The sequence below is a fragment of the Cinclus cinclus genome, chromosome 2 (assembly GCF_963662255.1).
Source record: "Cinclus cinclus chromosome 2, bCinCin1.1, whole genome shotgun sequence".
Classification (NCBI taxonomy): Eukaryota; Metazoa; Chordata; class Aves; order Passeriformes; family Cinclidae; genus Cinclus; species Cinclus cinclus.
In genome coordinates, this window is record NC_085047.1 from 37829925 (window position 1) to 37844441 (window position 14517).

The 14517-nt window shown below is 38.4% G+C and overlaps 1 protein-coding gene across 1 annotated transcript in view; it reads left to right on the plus strand.

Annotated features, from left to right (window-relative positions):
- TYR (tyrosinase) overlaps nucleotides 1–14517 on the plus strand; it is a 42512-nt gene that overhangs the window by 9330 nt on the left and 18665 nt on the right. The window contains exons 2-3 of the mRNA XM_062514221.1: nucleotides 902–1118; nucleotides 10271–10418. Coding sequence (XP_062370205.1) covers nucleotides 902–1118; nucleotides 10271–10418 — 365 coding nt within the window. The remainder of the gene's footprint in view (nucleotides 1–901; nucleotides 1119–10270; nucleotides 10419–14517) is intronic.

The window sequence follows — 14517 nt, forward strand, 5'->3', positions numbered from 1 at the left end:
TGATTCAGAGCCTCAACATTACCTGCTAAGGATATAAAACAACTCCTTGGAGTTCTGAGCCACTGTTGCTCTGTTTCATTCTCATACACCCACCATCAAACTACCTTGCTCTTCCAGGAATCTCAGATTGGACTGGCAGCTTCTGCAGATCATCTGACAAATAATGACTTTTTATGCCATTGTAAATGGGCTTTGTCTGTGAACCCAGAACATTTATATAAATGATGCTGGATTCTGGCAGTATTTTGCATCTTTATCCATCGCTCTGTTTAAGATCCTTTCACTATATCCATGACTATGGTGTTCCAGTTGGTAATGTAAGTTCATCTCCGCAACATTTCTAGGAAGTACAGCAGCAAATTTTCACCTTTCATACTTGTAACATCATTGAGACACAGGGAAAGCAAGTGTCCATTTACCCTGACAAAGCACACACAGATATTTTCATAATAATATTTTTTCATATTTCAGGTCAACATTTCCCACTCTTACTGTGTGGGATAAAAAAAACTGTGATTATGTCTTCTTTCAGTAGCCTGCTGAAGAAAAAAATCCTCCATTTAGCAAATTCAGCATCAGATTTCCGGTTGCATTGGTGGGTAATACTGAATTTAGCCTCAGTGAATTTTCAAGAGCATGAATGATTTGATGCCTTAGTCCACATGATCAGTGTATTACTTCAAAAATTGCACTGTATTAGAGGGCTGTTTTCCATGAAATAACCATCTTATATTAAAATCATATTCATAAAATGTAAAAAATGATATGCACTCTTTAAACAAACTTATTGCACTGTATGTTATCGCTGTTCTTAAAATAAATTTATAAATAAATTTATCAAAGTATGTTTTTTTTTTCTTTTTGTAATTGCAACTCTTCTAATAGAAATTGTTTTATGCAGGTCATTTGCACTCGTTCTGAAGAGTACAACAGCCAACAGGCTTTATGCAGTGCCACAAGCGAGGGCCCTATAAGGAGAAATCCTGGGAACAACGATAAATCAAGGACCCCAAGGCTCCCATCCTCAGCTGATGTCGAATTTTGCCTTTCACTGACTCAGTATGAATCTGGACCCATGGATAAAATGGCCAATTACAGTTTCCGAAACACTTTGGAAGGTAGCATGCTTTATTCTGTTAAACCATTTCTATCTGTAAATTGATTCTCTCTGGGGTTAGTCTTCAAACTCTGGGCAGCTTGGATTGTTTTCATGAAGAATAACTGTAAAAGAAAGAAAAAGTTATGCTTTCACCTGGAATAGCAGCAGATAGAAAGGACCACATTAAAGATGTTTGATAAAAAAACTAGTAACTATAGACTAGATCAGACCCTAAGTCTATTAGGAGATACTGTCTCCTGCTACAGTCAGCACCAGGCACTGCAAAAAATACAGCACAGCAGAAAAGGAGAATATCCAATAATCTGATTGTGCTCAACCTTATGTAACCATGTAGCTACGGAGGGTGCATGTTTCCCCTGGAATTCAGGTCTTCCAGGGACCAGGCTGGATAATAAGGGTGAAAGAGGATGTTGCCAGCTGGCACATTATGTCTACATCATTCCACTGTGAACTCCACAGCAGACTTTTACCCAGACTCTAAGGAACATGGATTAATGACATCTCAAAAATGACACCTAGTATAATTTCCAAAAAAAATTTTGTTGTTTATCTTAGTTATCTAGCTATTTAACCTGTTTTGAATTCTCTTAATTGGCTAGTAAGCAAAAGTCCTTTACTAAAACAAATTTTTAATTATCTGTCTACTAAACTATTTTGAATACTGTAAAACTGTTAATAAGCAAGGATAACACATTGAACATTTATCAATATATTTCTGCAATATAATATATCAGCTGAATCAAATGTGATCTACTTTTGATCTCCCAGAGCTTTTGGTTTGCAAGAACTGCATAAGGGCATAACAATTCAAAATAGAGTAGGAGTGAGGATAAGAAAAGGATCATAAAGATGATTAGAGGAGTGAAGCAACTCTCCTATGAATACAGGCTGAGAGAGCTGGGGTTGTTCAGCCTGCAGAAGAGAAGGCTCCAGGGGAAACTTATTGGGGCCTCCCAGTATATCAAGGGGGCTTATAAAAAGAAAGGAAGAGGACTATTTATATGGGTAGATGGTGAGAGGACAGGGGCAATGGTTTTAAACTGAAAGAGTGAAGGTGTAGATCAGATATTAGGAAGAAATTCTTTACTCAGAGGATGGCACAGGTTGCCCAGAGAAGCTACCCCATCCCCGAAAGCCTTCAAGGCCAGGTTGGTTTGAGCAACTTGATCTGGTGAGTCTTCATGTAGTGTGGACTGCCATAAAGCCTTTTTGGGAAAACTGGACCATTTTCTTTTATAAAAATAGTCAGAAATTCAGATTTTGTCTGTTGCAGGCTAGAAAGGATCCAGACAATAATTGTTTGTGTCTCAGAACATGACTGTGCTTTCTGCCCTTGAAAACAGAAACAACGTGAAGCATTGGAAAGAGAAAGGCGACATAACTGAGTAGAGGTTAGCCTACATTTCTCTCCATAAAGCGTGTGAACAGATGCCGAGGTGGGAGTAGAAGGAGTAGAGAAAAAGTAATTGAAGTAAACATGTAATGTATACTGAGGGTCTACGATCATGCTACTGGTATTGTAAACAAAAGAAAAAGTATAGGCTGTGGGAGTGTTTTTATTTTGTTTTTAAACCTGAATTATTTCAACAGAACTTTACACCACAGGACCCCAAACATTTCTGCCAACCAACTTGTTTAGCTAACAAGATAATGAACTGCAATGTGAAGTCAAGAATTCATGGCTAATGTTCAAAAAAAGATGGTGGAAAGTTTTTAAAGAAATTTTACTGAAAATAGATCACTTATAATTGCATTAACACCTCTCTTTAAAAATGGGTAGCTTAGTTTTCTGTTGTGTAAAAATGCCAAGCTTAGATTGGTGACTTGCATTTACCATGTCTGTGCCTACTTCTTCTTGACTGTGTTCTGACAAACCTGTTAATACTTTGCTGCTCCTAACATTTGTTCTTTTTAAAAGCAAAACACTTTTCAACCCTGCTTTACTTATTTGCACAATTTTGTGCCAATACACCCATGGTCAAATTCTAAATCCTTTTAGATCCCAAGGAAATCCAAAGTAAGTGCATTGACCTTATCTGAGTTACTCTAGGTTTATGAAAGGTGATCAGAGCTAAGCCAGTGACTGTAATTGAGCAGTTCCTGATTTACACCAATGTGAGATTTGCACCTCATCTTCAGATCTGTAATGAAAAATACTTGTGCTTACATAGAACATCCACTTCTGGACAAAACTTTATGCTTTTTCATTCTTCAGTGCACTGGAACAAAGGCTAAAACTTTTATCCTTCAAGGGGGGGAGTATAGCATCATTATGAGCAGATGACAAGAAGGCAGGCTGAAATTTCTGTTTGACTAACATATTATGCTGCTGCAGAGACAAAAATTATGTCACTGAAGAATTTGTATCACAACAGCCATAAAGAGTAAAGGTCAATATAGTTCAATAAAACACTCCCATGAGGTTGTGCCCATGAATTTCCCTCTCACTCTGACAGACTGGATTCTGCTATGAATGAAAAACAACAGGTTAAGAGCAGTTTATACTTTGACCCTGGAAGCAATTATTTTAAATAGGATTTTTTGATTCGTGGTCCTAAGTGGGGAACACTGCTGACTTCACTGGAAACTCCATGGATACAAGAGAACGGAAAATCAGCCTAGTTTAAAAACATTGGAATGATCAGATAGGTATTAGCTGACTGCAAATTAAATGTTTTGGCTTCTATTTTCAGTTCGGTTTTGTTGTGTGACACCTTCAATGCTACTTCCTAAGAATAAGAGATGGATGAAAAATTTAGATTTTCTTTTTCATTATGAGCAGATTCCACAGTTTAAATTAGTTTATTGACAGCAATTTCAAATGAAAATCAGGGCCTTCTAAGTTTTTTATGAAGTCACAGAAGAACATTTTAAAAAATTCTAAAACCCTGTATCACTTTCATTATTCATTAATTAACTCATGACAAATGGTATCAAGCCAAACCATGTCATAGCATTCCATTGTCTGTCACAATTATGTATTGTTACTGCTATTGTGTCATGAAAAAATGGAATAAAACATCAAACATTTCAAAATGTAATTTAATTTCAATAGGACATTTTCCCTTTTTTCCTGAAATGGGAAATCTGGGAAACTTTTCTCAGTATTTTCACAGCAATCCATAAAGCTATAGAAAAAAAATGGTTTCTAAAAATGAAGTTAGCTAACAGAAAACTTCTAATTGAAAAAGTTTCAGGCTACAGCCAACATTCCTCACCCAGCCTGAATCTCCACCTCTAGGCAAATTTATGCTGCACACTGAGAAAATGTTGTCAAGTTGCGAAGAACCACTGCTAGAGAACTAGAAAGACTACTCAGCACAGATCATATTGAAACCATACAAGAGAAATTATAAGAAAAAATAAGTAGATGGTGACATGGTCTAAATTAGATAATCACAAACTTTCATTTACTCCAGTCACATAGGTCAAATTCTATGGATCTGGCAGCTAGCTCACTCTAGAGGGATTACAGTAATAACACCACCTGAGAAAATAGGTAAGATTTAACCCTGAAAAATTTCCTGTGAATTTGCCAATGGCATAAATACAAGCTGGAAGAACATCACTAACTTCAAAGAGCTTCAAGAATATGGCTTTAAAATTCTTATATTCCTCTTGTTTTAAAGCAGATGCATCTATCTGACCCAAATTTCTCTAAAATCTGGAAACTTGATTAGAAAAAAGTCATGCTCAGGGAGAATGGGAAAAATTTTGACTCAGAAAGAGAATCATAGAATCATTTAGACTGGAAAAGACATTTAAGATTTTTGGGTCCAACCATAAATCCAACATAGTCATATCCATCACTGAACCGTAGAATCACAGAATCATTAAGATTGGAAAAGAAGTCTAAGGTCTCCAAGTCCAACTATTAATCTGCCATTTGCACTATTAAACCATATTTCCAGGTACCATATTCACTTGTTTTGTGAACACACCCAGGCATGGATGGTGCTTCTACCACCCATCTGGACAGCCTATTCCAGTTGTCAGCCACCCTTTTCATGAAGAAATTTTTCCTGAAATCTCCTCTAAACTTCCCATGTGGCAGCTTGAGGTAACATCCTCTTCTGTTTCTTGTTGCCTGGGAGAAGACACTGACCCCCCATCTAGTTACACCCTCCTTTCAAGCAGCTGGGAGAGTGATGAGGTTCCCCCCTGAGCCTCCTTTTCTCCAAGCATCCCCAGCTCCCTCAGCTGTTCCCCATCAGTTTTGTGCCCCAAACCCTTCCCCAGCTCCGTTGCCCTTCTCTGGACACGCTCCAGCCCCTCAATGTCTTTCTTGCAGTGAGGGGCCCAGAACTGAGCACAGGATTGGAGCTGTGGCCTCAGCAGTGCCCAGCACAGGGGGACGGTCACTGCCCTGCTCCTGCTGCCCACACCACTGCTGATCCAGGCCAGGATGACAATGGCCTTCTTGGACACCTGGGCACACCCTGGATCATGTTCAGCTGCTGTCAACCAACAGGTTTTTTTCCAATGGGAAACTTTCCAGCCACTCTTCCCCAAACCTGTAGCACACATATTATGGCTAGCACTTCACCTGGCTGAACCTCAATTTTCCTCTGCTCATCAATCTGGTCTGTCCAGATCTCTCTGCAGAGCCTTCTTCCAGTCCAGAGGAGGGCAACAGGGGCAGTGAAGGGTCTGCAGCACATGTCTTATGAGGAGCTGCTGAGGGAGCTGAGGTTGTTTTGCCGGAGGAAAAGGAGGCTCATGGGGAGCCTTATCACTGTCTGAAGGGAGGTTGTAGCCAGGTGGGGTTGGCCTCTTCTCCCCAGCAATTAGCAGCAGGATGAGAGGACATAGCTCCAAGCTGTGCCAGGAGAGGTTTAGGTTGGACATTAGGAGGAATTTCTTCACAGAATGTGTGATTAGATGCTGGAATGGGCTCCTCAGGGAGGTGGTGGAGTTACCATCCCTGGAAGTGTTTAAGGAAAGACTGCACATGGCACTTAGTGCCAGGGGACTAGGTAGACATCCCAGTAGACATGGGATGTTTGGTCATAGGTTGGACTGGATAATCTCAAAGGTCTTTTCCAACCTCATTGATTCTGTTATTCCTGACCTCCAGCAGATCAACCATCCAGCTCCCTGTTTTCATCAAATTGCCTGGGGGTGCAGTCAATACCCTCAACATGCAACATACAAAGCAGAATTTGATCTTTTGTCTTTACCACTGGCCTAGAAAGTCACTCAAAACTAAAATTTATTTTGTAAGAAATACTGTTTTGAAGTTCAGAAACCCATTTGCAAAACTGTTATGGATATCTAAATGATGCTAGGAATGCCAGAGATGCTAAGCAGTTCCCCAAGATAATTAAGATAGGATTGTTGGAATGGATCCTCCATTTCTGTAGCACTTTGCAGTACTAATGCTCTCCAAGCCCTACATACCTGCTGCTAAGTGTAGTTACAGCACTTCAGTCAGTGGCAAATGAGCAGCTGAGGAGAACATTACCTGCTCTCAGTACATAAAGTTCTGCACTTGACTGATCGTGCATGGATTTCTGTGGTCTCTGTTAGTAGATTGCAAAATCCACAGTTAATATAATCAAGCACTCTATTAAAAGACATACACCTGACCTAATTGCATGCTCAATGAGAACTGCCTATATACCATTCTAAAAACTGCCAGGCAGTCTTAATTGTGAGCAGCATCATTACTTTCTGTTATAATAAACTTTGGTCTAAATTCCCACCTGATTTAATTCAGTCTGGCTCAGTAAAGCTACTTCGAATCCATTGAATCACTGTTGCTGATCAACAGTGTTATGAGCAGGAGGAGAATGAGGTCTATGAAGCCCTACAACTGTGATTTACCTCTCATCCAAATCACTGGAGAAACTTCACTTCAGTGATGTATGTCCTGATAGTTATTTCTGATGCCCCATAATCAACCAAGGGCTTATAAGAATGTCTCAATGTTACAGCTTTCTATACTGGCCAAGATGATTTAAGAGTTCACTGCAGTCTCCTCCATCCATTTGTCAGTTGCTCTCCCTCCTTTTTTGGTACCTTCACTTGCTCTCATCATATCCTTATGTGAGATTCTGCATTTTAGTGGCCTGGAAAAAAAGCCTGACATCCCACACTCCAGGGTAGTTTACTGCCAGAATAGTCAGTAAAATCAGTTCATAAAAGACTGATGAGGTAAAGTTAGTGCAGAGGAGAGGTAAGGCACAGCATGGGGCAAGGCAGCTGGAGGAAGAAGAGTTCCCCTATATAGAGATGCAGAACTCTTATTTTAGCTCACTGCTTGTATCTGTGGTCTCACATCTGCTTTAGAGGTGATTTTACTGCAGCTACCTCAGCAAGTTTCCTGTGCTCTGAAAATACTGTGAAGTTTTCACATGTGCTTTTTGGGCTACTCCAGTCTAGTATGTCATCCTGCATAGTTGATTGTACTGAAAGCTTTTTAAAAGTCTGAGAGAAAAGAATAAGGCCCAAGCTAATAAGATGCAGTGACATCACATCATGGCTTTATTCTTGCTAACTGAGAAATTTATATGGAGTTTTCATAACAAGAGATCATATATTAAGACTTCTCATATGTGGGCTTATACATGACATCACCTTTGACACTGACTGGATGCACTCCAATTATCTGGAGCTGGAGGGTGGGGTTGCTAAAGTTGCTCCAGTACAGAGATTTTGATGATTAAGATAAATTGCTTATGTGCAGATGTTCCATGAAAAGCAATCCAGAGCCAAAATGAGTATTCTGTGTATTTTTATGAATGATTATATCAAGGGTTTGCGATGCATTAAGAAATGTAATAAGCATCCAAAGTCTGATATCAAACATCTAGTTGTCTACCCAGACCCTGCAAAAAGTTTTTCTTCTTTAAACATACTTACATACTTAATATAGTGGAATATAAATGGAAGAATTGCTTCAGAATGATACACAGATATATGATATCCAGTTAATGTTCACAGAAATGTCCTAAATTGCCTGATTCCTATAACCATGTGCTGTGGCCAGCAGCAAGAAAGCCAAAATTGTTGCCACTGCTTCCTGTGAGTTCTGGACAGACTGTCAACATACATCATTCTTCATAAGTAATATTTTACTCTGCTTTTCCCCCTAATTTAATAGCTAGGAAACATAGTATTCACCATCATGCAGATTTCTATGGGCCTAATTTTCACTTCAAGAACTTCTGTCCTTTGGTCTTTATGTCACTCAGCAGATTCCTCCAGAATCCTGGTCCATATCTGATGCACTTAAAATCTGCAGGTGTTGATGTGTTCTTCTTTGTTTTCTAAATCCAGACTTACTTTACCTTAAAGACATAATGTTCATTGTAAGCCAACTCTACCTTCTCCAAATGTCCAAATTATGGTTTCAACTCTGACTTTCCTTGAATTTCCCAAAAACTTTGTCATACTATAGAGTCAGAAAGATTGATGCTTATTATTGTATTTTGTTTCTGAGGTGGTATCTTATTATAAATAGCAGTGGGTTTGTGCCAGATGCTCTCACCTTGTTTGAAGAGGTTGGCTGACAACAAAAAGCCCAATGAAGGAATTTGGAGGGGCAAAGCAATTTCACATAGAAGATCAGAGTACCAGATGGGTGCAAAACTCAGGTTTACAAGTTCAGAGTACGACCCTACTCATAAGGCAACTCTAGCCACATCTCAATTAATACCTTGTGTGACTCAGAGAGGAGCAAATCCAGAGCAAAACAGCTGAAACTGTGGACCCAAATTCCATGTTACATGTTAGGGTTTTCACAGGGAAGGGGTTTTTTTTCATACCAGCTGTAGTTCAGTCCCCCGAACTGAACACCCACTGATAGTTGGCACATTTTAGATTTTCTAAAAAAGGAATCCAGCTTGCAAAGTCAGAAATTGCCCTGTGGTGTGAGTCACAGTGTCAAATAGCAAGAATGTTGGGAGTTTCACTTCAAAAGTATATTACTGATTCTCATTAAAATGTTAGTTCTTGGTCCAAATAAGCAAATAAAGCACGTATTCAAAGTACATTAGGAATTTCCCATGGATAAAAGCTAGTATCTTTATTTTTCTCCACCTTGAAGATATAATAAACTGCTATAATATTTGGGAAACACTGAGGATCAACACAATGATCATATTGTTTAGAGGTTTTTTAATTTGATAATTAAATTGTGAAGGTGTTTTAATGTGACTCTACTATGCTTCTTTATCCGACCATTTACAGAAATTGTAAGAAGAAGATTTCTTCAGTAACCAAATAAAAGTGACAGATATGAGAGATTTTGTGACATGGGTCAAATATCAGAACTAGCATCAGGTTCAGAAACAGACAGGGAGGACGACAGAACCTTCTCCTTCTATTTTCTGGGGAAATCCCAGAGAAGGATCAGATGGTTGAGTTGGCTTTTACTAGGAGTCCATGAAAGCAGGTTGGAAGCATGGCTGATGGGATGATAAGAACAGCTATAATATCAGAGTTAAACATAGACAGGCTACTAAGAGAAAAACTAATGCAGAAACTTGTCTTCCAGTATTTCCTGCTTGGGAGTTGGTCTTTAAGCTCTTCCTAAAGCCCATCTTTTAAGTGTCCTCCAAAATAACAGTGGTCCACAGACTTCCTTCCTGCGAGTCTGCCTGTAAAAGATCATTAATTACTCACCAAATTCTTCATAGAGATTATAGATTGTGTTGTGTTGGCTCTTATAAATAAAAGAATGTGTTCTATAGAGACAAACATTAATAAATGACTGAGTATATGATGAGATAAGATAGTCTGTTTTGTTTTAGGAGCCTGTAAGTATAGAGATTAAAAATTAAAATAAAGTGAATAAGTTTTCTCAACATAAATAAATGTTCACACATAAATGTCTATAAGGATCATGTTGCATTTTACCAGCCAGACAAAATGGACAAAGAAATATAAAAATATAAAGCAATTAAGTAGTACATTTGCTGACATGCTGCATTAGCTACATAGCAGGAGTTTTAATTTAGCATATTTTAATTTCATCTTTGCTATGCCTTTGAAATATATTAGCACTCCTTTACAAGTTTTCCTAAGCTCTTGTCTAAAACGTTGAATGTAAATGAAGGGAAAGTAAGTACTTTGATCTTCACTGTTACTGGAAAAGGAATTATACACATTGTCATATCAGCATATGATTTTCTCTTGAGTCTACAGGCTTTGCTGATCCACAGACTGCGATATCAAACCCAGCGCAGAGCGGTTTGCATAACGCACTTCACATCTACATGAATGGCTCCATGTCCCAAGTACAAGGTTCTGCAAATGATCCTATCTTTGTATTACACCATGCATTTGTTGACAGGTAAGTTTCATTTTCCTTAGCAAAAGTAATTAATTATATGGGGTTATTTTTTTTTTTTTACAGTGGGCTTTTCACCTACATTTCAAAGAGTGCAAACATTTTACATGGTTTTACATCCACAACACTTTCAGACAAGTAGAAAGGAGCTGTGCTGTTATTTGAAAGCACATGTATTTTCTAACCAGTCTATATGTTCACTGGATTAAATATAATTTGATGAGTTGACAAATGCACTCAGCTTTTATTAAAGAGGCAAAAATAGTTCTTCAATGATGTCATAATGATTAATATATATGGATGTGTATGTCAGGAAGTTTGGATCAAAAGTGAGTGACTCATTTTAACACAACTATAATCTTTTGGAGCAATTCCTTTACATTCTAAATGTCAGGGCTGTTTTAATTTCTATTCCATAAGGAAAACATAAGCCTGCTATTCATAAATAAAGAAAAAAAAAATCTGTATTTAAATGTGACAAACAAAATTATGACTATCTCTTGATGAAAAAGAAGAGTACAGCTGTGAAGAATGAAAGGAGAGCAAACAGAAGGGTATCATGTTTATTAATAAGAAAGGGTAGGAGAGCTCAGTTTTGCAAGAAACTGGTGAATTTGCTATATCAAGGGCAGCATTCCAAGATTTTATTTCTGTGTCACTACAGTACATGTGAATGGCTACAAACAATTTACTCTGAACTGCATTCACACCAAATTGTGATGACTAAAGAGCAATTAAAAAAAAAGAAAGCTAAGCAAAGAACTGTAAAAGCCACATAAAAGCCACACAAACAACGCTTGTTCTGGAGCAGTTCATATTTTCTTACCCATCTTTTACTTTTTCTCCACTGAATGTTCCTTGACTACTGCATTGCTTAGGACAAAAAAAAACCTATTACCCTGTACAAATTTCCATAAATCTTCATGCTCAGAAAACTACAGTCTGATACTCTGCCTACATGCAGGAAGGTGCCTATTGAGATGAAGACCAGCATGGTTTCCTCATTTGGGCCACTGAGGCATGCAGCACAGGAGGAATGCAGATTACAGCTTGCAAGCATCATCCTGCAGTCTCAGGCAATTCACACCAAAACTCTTATATAAAACTTTATCTTATTTAACCAAAAAGCAAGTAGGTGTAAAAAGACAAAATTGAAGTTGGGGTTTTTCTCCTCATATATTTAAAACATAAGAGGACTGTAAAAATAATACCATTTATATCTAATTTAAAAGATAGATAGATAGATAGATAGATAGATAGATAGATAGATAGATAGATAGATAGATAGACAGATAGATAGACAGACAGACAGATAGTTTAGGTAGATGTAATAAATAGATCCTATATTTAAGGAGCCTAATGATTATATTCCTCATATTTTACCCATCCAGAAATAGGGCATCAAGTCTTAGCAGGTCACCCAGACATCAGCAGAATGGTTCCTTCAATGGCTGACCTACATGTCTTCTGCTCCTCATATCGTAAGGTATAATTAGTCTTCTGGAGGTGTCAGTTTTGAAAATCTTTTATGTGAAAAGCTTTTCTTGAGGACATTTTAGAAGTTACAGAGTGCAGCTTAGCTGAGATTTATCATATCCATGCACTGACTGCTTCACAGGATGGATGTATGAGGGTTTCAAGTGTGGTTACTAATCTCAAGTTGGTACCTGGAAATTAACATTCCAATATCTAGGCTATTAAAAAAATTGATCCATTGAATAGTCATAGAAAAGTAAGACAGAAAAAAAAAAAGGTTTTTCCATATCAAATGAATGTTTTCCTTAGACATTGACACTTGCAGGAGACCTATTCACCTCTTAGCTCCTACTTATTGCAAAACTAAAGTAGCACATTGGGTTTTATGCTGACCCTTTCCACAGAGGAATTTCAATTGTAGTCATTATGAGTCCCTGGAAATAATTATCCTAACTGTACTTATCATCAATTTTAAAAGGCAAAATTATTTGCAAAAGATAACCTCATTAAACTATACTAGTGATGAGGAAATAAACCACTGCACAGGCTCTGTAGAGGCTGTAGAGATATGCATGGTGCAACCTCATCCCATTTGTGGCAGAAGACATCACCAGTGCTCTGCAGCTGCTTGGATATGGGCCTTAGTACACACAGCTGTAAAACCTGAGAATAATGCTGCCTTTTGTGTAGGTGACAAAAATGCATTAGCCTGATCCAGGTTACTTAGCAGCCCTATCTGTGACAGATTAATCATGCTTTTAGTTACAATTAATAAGCAGGTGACTGATAGGTACATACAGTACAATTTAGAAAACCCTGTTCCTCTCCTACGTAGAATTGAAGGGCTGCGAAGGAATTATTCTCTGAGAGGCAAGCAATAATACAAAGAATAGAGGAAGTGGGAGACAGTCTCCAGAGCAGCAGAAACACATTTTTTGGTCCTTATCAACTTTTCTTATTTGGGCAGAATACTTTTGCACTGACTGCTATCACTACATTGGGCCAAGGGACTTTTAACTAACTTTTTGACTGTATCTTCTGACGATAGCAACAACCACCACAGTTCTGCTGGGTTTGCAGAGACAGGGAGCAGCTCTGTGTCAGGAAATCAAAAATGGTCCAGCACTTTAAGCATCCAAGATGGATCCCACAGAGGAAATTCCTCACTCCACTGCAAATTCCTTGGGTGAAACCCAGCATGCAGCTTGTTTTCCCAAACTTTCATGGAGATGTGTTTCCTTCCCATCAGTTTCAATGAGGCTTTTGAGGAGCTGTGGATCTGAGCTTGAGCTAACCCATCTGTACAGTGGGTGATATTAGATGCCTACGCAGCAGGGATGCTGTCAGAGTAAATGCATTAATGACTGTGAAATGCTCAGTTACAACCATAATAGGAGTGATAGCAATAAGGCAATAGATCATTGGAACTGATTTTGCATGGAAACATATGGTACAGAGGAGGATAAACAAGTGTATACGGAGTCTGCTGACAGGTGTGAGCCAAATGTTAGGAGCTGCTTTCTTAACTGAGCAGCAGTCAGCTTACCATCTGCTGTCCCTCACCTTCCCTGCCCAGACCTGATGCACGAAAGGAGGGAAGGATAGATGAAGCAGAGGTGCAGTTGAAGTCACTCAGGTGAAAGTGAAAACAGTGGCTTATAAACACTTCCATTGTTTTTAGGTCATTCCCTCTCAGTAGCGCAGATGTATGCAGATGTATGAAGGTACCCAGGCAACAGCTTTCTTAGCAATGATTAATCAGGTTCCTTGCCTTCTTATTTGCTAGAACATGTAGGGATCAAATCTCAGTGCTTAGTAAAAGCAGGTGACCACCCTGAAAATTATGAATTGTTAATTTAATGGCTTAAAAAAATAAAAAGATAAAAGATGCAACAAAATATAAATTCAGCAAAAGCAAGAGTTTTTTAGCTCTCTGAAGCATTTATCTTAATTGCAAATCTCTTTACTATTCAGATATGCTCTACAGTCAGCACATGGGAATAACAAGGGAGGAGTCAACCCAGACAAGCTGTAAGGAGCAGCTGCACAGGCCATGAAAGCACAAGCCCACAGTCACACTTGAGATCACTTGGGTGCTTTCTGTGCTCTGAGAAGGAACTCAGAGACATTCTTTTAGACATTTCATCTCTAGAGGCATGCAGTATCTTCATCTGTTCTCCCTGCTTCTGTCCTTTGAATATTTCAGCTTTCTTCTCATTTATTTCATACCTATACCTATTTCATGCCTGGATTTCCACACCCCAAACCAAAAATTTCCCTAAGAAAATCTAAATAACAGCAGGGAATAGAAGCTGTCATTAAAGATCTCCTTACAGCTTTATACCCATGCAGCAGCTAATGCAATAGGGCTTCAGTCCTCATCTCATTCCTAAATTCTGCAGCAATGGGCAGGATTTATTAGAATAATGAGGATGACTCCCAAAGGCCCTGGTTTTAGAATAAGCAATTCAGAAATAATTTTCTGAGGACACACAACATATGTGTAGGATACTAGTCTCACCCCTCTAAAGTCTAGTATTTGTTAGACAATTTGCATATTAGTCTAGACCTAGATCCAGATTGCCAGTTCTAGTGATGCCATAATTACAAGACCTTTTTCCTCCAG